A 13,204-nucleotide genomic window follows, 5' to 3' on the forward strand; every position below is an offset into this window, starting at 1 on the left:
CCCAATGTGGGATACACACCAGCTGTGTGGTGTGGATTTATCTAGTCGTGAAGAACACACTGCCTGCACCAGCACAGAGAAATGCTTAACCAGGGACCAGAGTCTGCACACTGTAATACTTCACTGGGGTTGGTTGGAAGTTTTTCTCTGCTGGAACAATCCCTAAATCCTGATAGATACCCTGGTGCTGTTACGCTCTTGGAAAGAGAAGCGTTCTGCCCAGTAAGAAGGCAAACTGTTCCCGGACTCAAGAGGAAGACCTGTTCATTGTCCAGTGGACTGAAAGTCTGCAAGAAGCTTATTACACAGTCCAGGAGCCACAAGAATCTTAAAGCCAAGCTGCTAATAATCACCAGAGGTAACCTATGTTACCAGACAATATTATGAACTAAATACACTGTTAGGCTTGCACCGTGGTACACCAAGTGAGCTCATATCTACTGTTCTACTTCATGGGGACAGAGATGTGCTCCTTCTATGCCTAGTTCTTACATCTACATCCTATTGGCTGCGGTAAGTTTCTCCTATTCCATGAGCATCCAAATTAAGTCTCCAGTGCTTTCATATATGGAGAAATTGGCGTTTAAAGTTGTGCAGATTCCGACCATAAACATGGGTTCACAGTACTAATCCTATGAGTCCTCTAAACCAAAAAGCTTGATCATGACTTGCTCATTTTGAGATACGAGCCTCTGAAGTTTGGTACATCTGGCAGATTGCTCTGTTGGTTGTAGTATCTTATTCCCTTTAGTTGGACTGGTCTTGCCCCTGAACTGGGTCTTATTGTACTTTAACTACCAAATCAGGTGGTGAGGTTGTTTTGTGTTGAATGATTATGAACTAATTGATCAATCTGGAAGCTGATCTCAACCCCACTCATTTGAGTCATATGCACATATCCCCAAAGAAACCCTAGCAGTTGTGTCCAAATGAATGGTTTGTGTCTTATTGACTAACACGTCTGTCTGGTTGACTGAGACTTCGCTTTCTCAAAAGAACCTGGTCTAATTGGCATGTGCCAGTAATGTTTTGCCTGCAATACCGATGGTAAATTACAGTACTCACCATGGATACGACCCAGTCACCACTGATTGCCACAGGTTCTCTATCCGGTTATCTCAAACTCCTGAGTCTGTTTCTATTTGTGCAAGAGAATTCCGCAACTCTAGCACAGAGGGTACTGTGGGCTTGTAACTGTACTGCTGCAGTATGCTATTGGCTCCTTCTGAACCAATTGCAAAGCCTGGAGATAATTTCAGGAAGCAGCAATAGCTTTACTTCTTGTTTTTACTTCCACATTCCTGGTTAGCGTGTATACTGAAATGAGATGTGAAATTGTTCCAAGAAACTATGGCACATTTTAATCCCATTTCATTATCTCGAGCTTATTTTGGCAGTAACCAGCCCAGAAATGCCATAGATTGAAGTCACCCAGGGTCATCTGAAGGATTCATGGAGCTCTGGGCCAGGCCAACGATAGAGCCCCCCTGTTCCTAGCAACTTTAAATTGTACTACCCATTATCTACCAATTGAAGTTCGCATAATGCCATACAAACTTTCAGAAACTTGAATTCAGCCAAATACAGCTGATCTTTCCGGGGGCCCCAAAAATTATTAAAATCATCCTGGGCAAAGAGACTGAGTCAGAGGTAGAGAGAAGAATAGAGGCTGCATTATGGAAATAGAAGCGAGCTGGAGCAAGAGAAAGTGTACTGTCCCGGTGGGCCTCTTCAGAGATGGGGTCCCTGGGCAATTGCCACTTTGCCCACAGCTTAGAAAGTCTCTGAGGTCATCTACTGCAGAAGTCCTTCATGTGGCACTACAAATTTCACCTACAACTATGAATAGTATGAAATGCATTTATCTCAATCAGCTGCTAATTAAATACCAAATCATATATAAGGCGTTGGCCTTAAATATAACTTGGTCTTTAATTAGAAGCTCATTGAGATTAAGCTTTATTTTTTCAAAAGCACCTTTGTTTTTTTCAAGCTTGTCCCCTTCCTCCCCAATGTGTGTGAACAGATATTTTGTTTCCTCAAAGCAATTGCCGGATCTGGTGTTTCGGCAGAAAGCTCCCCGTATGAAAAACGTTACCCATTACCCAATATGGTTTCATATTTTCATAGGTGGTTCCCAGTATGTGGTATTTTACACCTCCTTCACACACTACTTAATTAATATTGTCATTCGATTAGACTCTGCATTGTTCTACAGTCTGCACTTCTTTAAGGTGTTCACAACAAGTATATTGCTTAAAAGCCCAACCAATCATTTGGTATTCTGTAAGCTGTGCTTTTAAATTTTACGTTATGTGTACTTCCAATACACTGAAGTTTGACCCATCTAGAAAAGTTTGTTTGGATAGACTTTTTAACCAATGAGGCACTTGACCAGCCAGATCTCATTCTTGAAACGTTTTCACCAAATTAATAAGCCTATTCACTGCGTTTATAAATGTGTAAACTCTTTTTTATTTTTGTTTTGTTAGAAAATGTTTGATTAACCTTGAGACATTTGTTTGACATGTGTACCATCAATCCAGTTTAATGTCCTGAACACTCACTTTGGTTGCTATATAGTAATCTTCAGACCAACTGTCTTTTATAGTTGTTGTGTGAGTGAAGGTGTGATTCTGCATTTCCATATTACCTTTGCGATCTCAGTGCTTCAAGTGAGCAAACAAACAATGGATTTAGGCCCAGATACTGTACTGGGGTGAATGTATGACATTGTTCTGCATTCTGTCCATCAATTGTTGTTTTTGCATTACAAGTGAGAATGTGTCCCTTTTTTCGGAACCAGTGACTCAGTGAGTGTTAGTGAATGTTGTCATCACATCTTTTGCCACTCCTCACCTCTTCCCATCGCTGGTTTAATCCTCATCGTCCTCTCCTTGTTCTCATCAACAGATACGTATTCTTTACCCATCATCTTTTCTTTTTCAGGCCTGTCTTTTTCTGCCTCTCAAAATTATTTTCTCCTCTTCCCTCAATTTTCGTTTTGTGTTCTTACAAAGTTTGTCCCAATTTGATTCTAATTTTCAACCCCATACCACAACTCTTCTTAACCCCTCACCTATTCAGCCCTCCAACCTTCACCCTTCAATTTCTTATTTCTCTTCCACCCACCCACTCACTTTTTTTTCTTTATGCAGTGGCGTGCAATGGTAATGTCGTTATTTTTACCAACATTTTTGGGATCATCCAGAGCCCCTCATTCCCAAAACATGATGGACCTATCAGCAACTGCACCTGGATCATCGAAGGAAGGAGTGAGGAGATTATCTCTATCAGGTGCAGACTGCTTCATATGTCTGTCTAGTTATGTGGTGGTCCTGTGGTGTCTGAGTCCCAAAGTGCCTGTCTTATTTATGGTCTCTGCCATTCTGTCATGCTCATATGTTGGTCTTTTGGTGTTTGTGCCTTGGGATTTTTTGGGGGGGGATACTGTTGAAATTGCATGTTATTCTGCAGTGTCCTGTGTGAGCACTGTTTGCCACTTTGACAGAATACCAAAATTCCTGTATATTCCAAACTGAATTTCCAAGAGACTCAGGTTTGGTTATTTGACTCTCAGTGTAACAAGGGAGCGCAGCCAAGGATTGCCCCAGGAAGCTGTAGGGCTTTCAGTTTCATAGGCTATGTGATGCAATAGATAAAACACAATAATGTCAATGCCCAGCCAGTGAGTTTCTTTATAAAAAGAAAAGTACCTTATTACCTTGGAATTAAATGAGGCATTACAATTATGCTAACTAAACAATTTAACCTGAAAATGGTTGTACTTTAAACCCACCACTGAAACATGATACCCACCCTCAAGAAAGTCTTGTGAGCTTTCCAGAGTTGTATTTGATATTTGTGTTGCACAAACCTAATTGAAAGGAAGCTGATCGCTGTACTAAGTTGAAGGCAAAGATTATGTCAACAAGTGATCGGACCAATAGCTGGGTTCTGAAAGTAGAAATGGACTGTTACTGCGCAGATATGCCCAGATGCCTAATATTTAGTCACTGTGTGGAGGGTGGGGTAAAATCACCGTTTGGTCTCTATAGTTCAGGGACCAGTTAAGGGCTCAACCTGTCCTTTTAGCTTGTGTTGAGGACAAAGAAATATGGAGGACCAGCTCCCACAGAATGTTTCAAGGTTACATTAAAAGCTCAAGTGTCTGTAACTTAAAATCTACCAATCACATGTGACATGTTTCAGTGGTGGAGCAGCCATGGGGACTATGGGGCACACACAGAGAACCAGGGCCATGCTAGTAGCCACTGGTGAGTACAGATATATCCGATTTGACAGCTACAGCTGGAGCTCTAACAGGAACTGGATGTATTTTCTGGGACAGTTTTCAAATGGTCATGTATTTTAGACTTTTTTTCTCGAGCTGACGAAGCTGGACCTCACCCCAACGGTATGGAGATCAATGGTGTTTGGCCCTGCTGGCTCTTGGGAAAGTATATAGGAGCTTAGAGGCCAGTTTGTATACCTCTCTGGCTGTTTAGTTGGGCTGCCAGAATCTACATTTGTTGCTTCCGACAATCACAAGGGCTCATTCTGCTGCGGGTGCTAACCAGGCTTCTTGGGCTCTCTGTCGGATGTTTACATTGTTATAGGTTCTGTGATGTCGTATATATTATACTCAGTCTTGATGCTCCTTTTGTTCTGGATGGGGGCCATAACTAGGAAATGGCTGAGGGTTGTGTTTCCCTCAGATATTGGAAAAGTACATCCTGGATAATGAGAATGTACTGAAGAACTCAAACACCTACCACACCAAGTAGACCTGGCATCTGCAGAGCAAGACCGAGTGTGTATATCTATAGGCTGGGAAGTCCTAGATGGACATCACTAGCCTAACCCAAAGGCAATTCTCATTTCTTTCCTGTGCACAAGTTTGGTCCCATGGACCTCTGTACTTTCACATCCATTCACAACTCAAACAGAAAACAGACATTCTTCATACATGTCCCAAACATGCCAAAAACGAAGAACCCCATTTATGGAGATTATGCCCAAACTTCTAGGAGAAAACCAGTAGCCACTCTGCTCTCGAAGGTTCAGGTAAAATGGTTTTGAACTATTTAGGACCACATAGCCATCATGTCCTGTTATCGACTAGCCTGTGTTGAGAGGCATTCGGCACTGTCACTCAGAATTAGGATATGCTTTGGATATCCTCTGACATCTGAGCAGAGTTCAAAATTCTATTCCCCTGAGAGCAGCTTCAGTGAAGCGTAATTCAAAGGCAACTACGGAACAATTTCCGTATGCATAGCTCATGATCGGGTTTTTCTCAATACTTCCTGATATGTGCCTCCTGTTGTGTGTGTGTATATATATCTTTAGCTCGTCTTTCTGTTCAGAAACTGTTTTTACTGTATATGTGTGTGTGTGTTTGTATATATGTGTGTGTGTGTGTGTGTGTGTATATATATATATATATATATATATATATATATATATATATACACACACACACACAGGTCTCTGTTTTGTTTTATTCTCTCTCACTGTTTTTCTCTGGAGTATTCTGTCAGACAGTTCTTCTGGTTTTCAGTGTCCGTCTCTGATGTAAATTTCCCTATTGTCTGTGATAAATTTGTGTCTTTGTAACCACTTGCTCGTCTTTCCCATGGTTCCCTCCCCAAAGTTCTTACGTAGTTTTTTTCCTATATGAAGGTTTGGAAGGTTTGCGGTCCCCTGCAGCTTGGACGTTCTCACCATCCGTGCTTCTGGGCAGCAGGTCTTCAGACTATGTGGCATAAAGCCCCCGAAGTCCATGTACCTTCCTGGGGGCAACGTGACCATTCTGTACAGCACCCATCGGGGACCTGATGTGGGCTTCCAGTTGTCGTTCACCAAAGGTATGGGACATTCCTAAATATGTCATACATTTACTGCACAAACATAGCATCCACACCTTTATTCACATACAGTATGCAGAGAACACAAAAACCTGTCATACCTGTATTTATTCCAGAGGCTCCTCATCACTGTTCTACAAATATATCATCTAGATAGTCCCATGATATGTGCCAAAAATATACATTATCCATAAACTGCTCATCTCTTGTCATACAAGAACATCATCCAGAGGAATCATCTAAACGGCTTCCAGACACACCAACAGCTACGCTATGGTCCTTGCTGTTTGGCATGGGTAACTATAGGTTGTGAACGGCAAATTGTGACAAACCCTGATGTTGCTTAAACTAAGGCTTACAAGTTTTAACATTCCCACCCTCGGATACTTGAACATAGTTCAGAGCACCAATGCTTGAGCGTGTGTAGGAAGCTGGGTTTCTGTTGCAGTAATACCCACCCCTACCACACATTTTGCCAGATTTCTGATGCACTTTGACTTGCATTAGGTACCTGGGGTACCACCTGCTAGGGACTTAAAGGGGGTGCCTTACGGTATTGCCAATTGGGGAAACAATTGTACAGTTTTGGGTAAAGATTTGCCACTAGCAGTATTCCAGTGGACTTCTGTCAAAATTGCATCAATTACCTGGCTAAAAGTGGCGGGACCATGTCAAAAATGGCCACTTTTTCTACCAGCGGCAAGGCACTTCTTAGGAGTAACCTCATCCAACAAACTGTGAAACTTCTTTGAGATAAGGCAACCTCATTAGAGTTCGAGCCAAAGCTTTGTTCTCTAGATATAAAGATTCCCTCACATCAGGCTCACAATGGCCATGCGTGACCTACTTTTTTTTACCCTAAAGGCAGCACAATCACTGGCATTTGTATATATGCTGGAAACAATGTGAACATGGGAAGAAGGTGGGTTGCTCAATAGCTTAGACAAAGGGAAAATGAAAAGGCAATCCTTGCCATCCATGTGGAAGACTGCCTATTATTCGCACACCCAGTGGATATTAATGAGTTATTTGTCACTTCTGCACCCTACATGATTCATAGCCTGCTTGATTTGGAAGAACAGTTATTAGATTCACTGAATTTACCAACACTAACTGATAAAATGCGATGGATATGGAGGGTGAAATCACTTCTGAGGAAATTCAGAAAACTAAACCAGAAATCTGGGAAAGCACCAAAGATGATTGGCTTTCTTCAGATTTGTATAAAATGAATAAACATTTATGGTTGACTTTCTATATAAACTTTTCAGAGATGCAGAAAAGAATGGAGCATATCTAAGAGTTAAATAGTCATAATTGTCCTCCTCACGCTAGACCGAGATACCTTAATCTGCTTCAATTATTGTCACAATTCTCTGTTGAATGTGGCCCTAAAAATATTGGCTACAGTTTTGACCAATAGACTTAGCGTGATCCTCACTATAAAATTGGGTTATTAGTTTAGAGGCTAGTGGACTTGCTCCTTTCACAGCATAGTTTCGTCTGGTAGCTGCTGCTGTTCCCACTGCTGCTGCTACTGACCCGGAGGTCAGGAGTTCGAGGCCCTCCTCCACCCGCAGGTTTCTGCCTGTGACTCCTCCCTAGAGGTCCAGTGGTAGAACGTCACTGCTCTGCTGCTTGACTGTCTCTCTGTCTCTCGGTCTCTCTCTCCTCACTCTCTCTTTGTGCTCTTTTTTTTTTTTTCTCTCTCCTTTACTTGACTGCATCTTTTGTGCTTAGCTTTTTTACCTTTTTCACTTTCTTTTCATTTGCTTTCTCTGCCCTCTTTTTCATTCTTTTTCTCCCTGCTTTTATTACCTCTGTGATTTCCCACCCCCTCCACCTCAACTTCCAGCCGACCAGAATACCGCCTCCCTACTGGAGAACCTATGCTGACGACACCCAGCTGATCCTCTCCCTCACCAACGAACTCACAACTGCCAGAAACAACTTCCACAGCGGAATCAAGGCCGTCGTCATCTGGATGAAAGACCGCTGCCTCAAGCTCAACTCTGATAAGACCGAAGTACTCCTCCTGGGTCCCAGCCCTTCAGCCTGGGACGACTCCTGGTGGCCCACCTATCTGGGACCCCCTTTAACCTCTACAGACCACGCGCGCAACCATGGCATCATACTAGACTCCTCGCCGTCAATGAACCGTCAAATCAACTCAGCCTGCTTCTAAATGCTCTGCATGCTTCAAAAGAAATTCAGATTGAATTCCCACAGAATCCAGAAAGACTTACCCACGCACTCATCACCAGCAAACTCGACTATGGCAAGTTACTCTACCCGGTGTCACCCAGAAACAACTCAAGAAACTACAGAATGTTCAAAATGCCGCCACCAGACAGGTCCTCGACATGCCCCGCCTCAGCTACATCACACAACACCTCCGACAACTCCACTGGCTCCCGGTCAACAAGAGAATTCCCTTAAAGCTCCTCACACATGTCTACAAATCTCTCCACAACATAGGACGATCATACCTGAACCACAGCCTAGCATTCTATGTTCCCGCCAGATAACTCTGTTCTGCTCACCGCGCCCGAGTCTCTGTCTCCAGGATCCACAAGACCAGAACCTGAGGAAGTTCCTACTCCTACCTAGCCGCCAAGACCTAGAACAGCCCGCCCCTCCACCTCTGGGAATCCGCATTGCTGACCCAATTCAAGAAGTACCTCAAGACCTGGCTGTTCGAATGATCCTTCACACCCAGGACCAGAAGCCCCCCTCACCCTCCCCATGAGCTTCAAGACCCTCACGGGTGAGTAGCAGTGCTTTATAAATCCCTGATTGATTTATTGATTGATTTATTGATTGATTGAGAGGGGTGGAAGCCCACTCAAATGCTATCCATATCAGGGTGATCCACAAAAGTCACTAAATAAACCTGTCTAGCCCTCTGGTAGCATAAAATGTAATAAATAAAATGACATAAAAATGACAAAAATCAAATCCATAGAACCGGATATGATAGTTTTTAAAGTTCTAAGTGAAAATATTGCTAAAAAGCACAAAGCACCACTCGTAGTTATCTGGTCACGCTGGACTGGGGGAATGTAAGTTCAGGCCAACCGCGATGGAGCGTTAATCAAATACAAGGACCAAGTTCGTCTCACTGAAGAGTTATCCTTTCAAGTCAGTGCAAAGAGTGCCGTTCGCAAGGGCCGGGCCGAGTGCAAAGTTGTCGGAGTGAGGGACAGGTGAGACGTTGCCGATGGTCGCTGCTGCGTTTGCTGTTGTTGTGGGCGGACGATTCTCCTCACAAAGAGGTCACTTTGCAGTAGTGAGGAACTCAAAATTTATGTATTTTCACCTTTTCTTCAGGAGGAATACACTCTGATGCCAGCTAAAGGTCCATAACCTGGGTGGCACCTTTTGGGGATCAGGACTCACTCTCGAAGAGGCCAGCCGCCGGGCTCAGACAGGTTCAGTTGATGCAGTCCAGCCGGACACAAGCGGTCAGCCAACTGACCCTTGCAGTCACTTATCGAGAGCCTGGGTTCAAGGCAAGCAGGTCCAATCATCCACCTTCTGACAGCAAGGCAGTAAGTCTTTTTAATCTTCCATAGGTCCAGGAGTGTTCTGATGAGAGGTTGTGACGATTCCACGTTAATCCCCTGTGCCAACCTGTGAGTGGGCAATGTCCCCTTTGTCTACACATCACCCTAGCCTGGGTTTAGATCAAACCTTTCTAAGGTAACAAAAGGTGGTCAGGGCTAGGTGTGTACTGCATTTGTCAGTGGCACAGCAGACCGTAGTCAGGCATCAGGATGGTGGTGGCCAAGCCCTGAGGCTGCCCTTTGAAGCCCAGGAAGGCTGAGCACTACCCCCTAGGAACGTGTCTCAGGAGAGCAACACCCTGCCTCTAGCACAAGGCCCTTTGGTCTCCATGTCTGGGACGAATACACTAAATACCACAGGAGAGCCATTCACAGTCATTTGGTATAAGCAGAAGAATGCCAACTTTCTAAAAGTGTCATTTTCAGAATAGTAACTTAAAATCCGACTTTCTAATTAAAGAGGATTTTAATTACAATGTGTTTGAGTGTAAACAGCATATCTCTATCTGGTCCTAACTTGATGTTCTCTATTATGTGTAGTAAGGTAAGCCAGTGTTTATTAGACTATGGGAGGGATAGCCTTACATCAGTGAAAAACGACTTTAGAAGTTTCTCATTGTCAGGACATGTCAAACTTAAACCCACATATCCTACTTTTTAAATTCCATGCACCCTGCACTATGCATCTTTAGGGCCGACCTTAAAGGTAACTTATAAGTATTAACAAGCATTTGCAATGCAACAGGTCTCGCATTTACACAAGTTTGAGCTATTGGCATTGTAAATGACCATGCCTTTTATTATGTTTGGGGTTTTGAAACCTAAATAGAATGCATTGTCATTTACAATGCCAATAGCTTAAACTTGCCTAAACGCGAGACTTGTTGCATTTCAAATGCTTTATTTTGTTAGGCACGGGGAGATTAAGTGATTTGCCCAGAATCACAGGCTCCACCCTCGCATTACCTTAAATGCGGTACCAACTGGACAATCCAGATTTTACATGATATGACCTACTGCATCCATGGCAAGGAGCCACTGCCCCTTATGGCCATGGAATTCGCATCACCAGACAAATTTGAGCGTTTAACCAGATCCCTTCTCCCAAGAGTTCCAACAACGCATCTGCACTGCGACAACATCCCCAAGTCGGTGGAGGTGAACAAAGTGAAGACGAAGGTGGTGTTTCGCAATCCAAAAGTTCTCTTCCAGGGGAAACTCATCAAAGTCATAAGCATTAGAATATTCCCGCCCATGCGCGGGACCCCGGAAACACTATATTATATGTGCCCCATATATATATATATATATATATATATATATATATATATATATATATATAATCATGCAATAGCTGCCAAATCACATCAGAGCTGGAATATGCTGTGAAGAATTTCTACCATACATGAATAATATGCATTAGAAACATGAGAAACAACACAAAAGATTGTTTAGAAACTGTTTTAATGCTTGGACAGCAGCAGAAATTCTTATAACACCCTGAAAGCATAGAAAGCTCACAGGCTGCATTGCAAACACACAGTCTAAAAAGACTGAAAAGCTAACCTGTAGCTGTATACAAAAAAAACTGACACCGTGCCTTTAAGGCACCCATGACCCCCGGTATCCCATCATGCCTCAGGGGTGACAGTTAGGTCAGTTGTTCTTTTCGGAGACTGAAACAAACCCAATAACAAAATAGGTTAACAATATCTCCTTATTAAAGAATATCCTTTGCCCGGGGATGCGGGAGGGTTGCTTATGACTTTGATGAGGATACCCCTGGAAGAGAACTAGGATTACAGGTAAGTAACTAATCCTTCTCTTCCAGGGGATCCTCATCAATAGTCATAAGCATTAGAATAGAATAGCGAGCCTCTCCTCATCCCTGCGGGCAAAGGAATGACGAGACAGTAATCTCATCAACAAGCCTGAGCTGGCTATAGGCTACCCAAACAGATTTCTCAAGGAGGCTTTCCCTACTTGAGTATCGGCCCTGGAATCAGATTCGAGACAGTAATGTCTCGTAAAGGTATGAACTGATTTCCAGGTTGCAGCCTTGCATATTTCTGACATCAAATGTCATGCAAGAAAGCTACTGTAGCGGCTTTCCCTCTAGTGGATAAATGGGTTTTCTTTATTTCGAACAGCTTGACTGCTGGCAAGCTGTTCGAAATAAAGAAAACCCATTTAACTCAGCTTCCTGTGGTTTCCTCCGTTTGGTGCGTCCTGAATGGTTGGATTTGTACGGCTTGCACAGCCGTGGAGGTGACCCACTGCATTCTGCGGGCACGGTCTGGTTCAACTTCGAGCTGGGATTATGGGAGGAGGATGTGCTGATTCCATTTCAGGGTTGGAACCAGCATTCATGGGATCGGACAGCCACAAAGCAGGGCGGCCAGAACATCAAGAACACAGCATCAACCCACTCTGGTTTTACACTTGTGCATAAATTGAGAAATGAAACAGCGCAGCTACTTGGTATTATAGTGCACTTGAACTACAAGCACCACAAGGCTGCTGAAGCGCCCCGCCCACGGAGGCAGGTGTATGGAATAAAATCACGTCATGTGCAGCGCGAACTTTCATTTCTTTTCTGCTGCCACTGATGAAAGGAACATTCTTCCTGAAACGCGTCTGGCTTTGAAATGAGATGCCGGTTTTTGAATGAAATGACTGCTGGCAAGCTGTTCGAAATAAAGAAAACCCATTTAACTCAGCTTCCTGTGGTTTTCTCCGTTTGGTGCGTCCTGTATGGTTGGATTTGTACGGCTTGCACAGCCGTGGAGGTGACCCACTTCATTCTGCAGGCCCGGTCTGGCTCAACTTCGAGCTGGAATTATGGGAGGAGGATGTGCTGATTCCATTTCAGGGTTGGAACCAGCATGCATGGGAGCGGACAGCCACAAAGCAGGGCGGCCAGAACATCAAGAACACAGCATCAACCCACTCGGGTTTTACACTTGTGCATAAATTGAGAAATGAAACGGCGCACCTACTTGGTATTATCGTGCACTTGAACTACAAGCACCACAAGGCTGCTGAAGCACCCCGCCCACAGAGGCAGGTGTATGGAATAAAATCACGTCATGTGCAGCGCGAACTTTCATTTCTTTTCTGCTGCCACTGATGAAAGGAACATTTTTCCTGAAACGCGTCTGGCTTTGAAATGAGATGCCGGTTTTTGAATGAAATGACTGCTGGCAAGCTGTTCGAAATAAAGAAAACCCATTTAACTCAGCTTCCTGTGGTTTCCTCCGTTTAGTGCGTCCTGAATGGTTGGATATATATATACATTATATATGTGGGGCACATATAATATTGTGTTTCCGGGGTCCCGCGCATGGGCGGGAATATTCTAATGCTTATGACTTTGATGAGGATACCCCTGGAAGAGAACTAGGATTACAGGTAAGTAACTAATCCATACTGCAGTGTCACTGTTCCACTTCTATAATAGTCTGCCTCTACTTTCCAACCACAGCTCCTGGGATGAGTTTTTATTTAGCACTTCATGACTGGAAAAGTGTGCTGGAGTTTGTATTTTGAACATGCCATTGCCTGTAATGAACATATAGATGATGAAAATGTGATGGTCCTGATGTTCGAAGAAAACAAAGTGGATCTGGAGGCAGCAGTAAAGAAAATAGCCAATTATTTAGGGATACATCTGACCGAAGAGCAGACTCTAGAAAATGCTGGTGCTGCATAAATGAACAATTCCTGTGGCTTTGCATACATTATTTGGTTAACAGTACAGTAGGAGAG

At 43.5% G+C, this 13,204-nt stretch overlaps 1 protein-coding gene and 1 pseudogene across 1 annotated transcript in view; both read left to right on the forward strand.

The window, feature by feature from the left end:
• LRP10 (LDL receptor related protein 10) overlaps window positions 1-13,204 on the forward strand; it is a 284,353-nt gene that overhangs the window by 39,785 nt on the left and 231,364 nt on the right. Inside the window, exons 4-5 of the mRNA XM_078644877.1 lie at window positions 3,159-3,297; window positions 5,686-5,870. Of these exons, the coding sequence (XP_078501003.1) occupies window positions 3,159-3,297; window positions 5,686-5,870 (324 nt within the window). The remainder of the gene's footprint in view (window positions 1-3,158; window positions 3,298-5,685; window positions 5,871-13,204) is intronic.
• LOC144756505 (sulfotransferase 6B1 pseudogene) lies at window positions 9,311-13,148 on the forward strand (annotated as a pseudogene).

This window comes from Lissotriton helveticus, chromosome 5_1 (assembly GCF_964261635.1).
Source record: "Lissotriton helveticus chromosome 5_1, aLisHel1.1, whole genome shotgun sequence".
In the NCBI taxonomy this organism is placed as follows: Eukaryota; Metazoa; Chordata; class Amphibia; order Caudata; family Salamandridae; genus Lissotriton; species Lissotriton helveticus.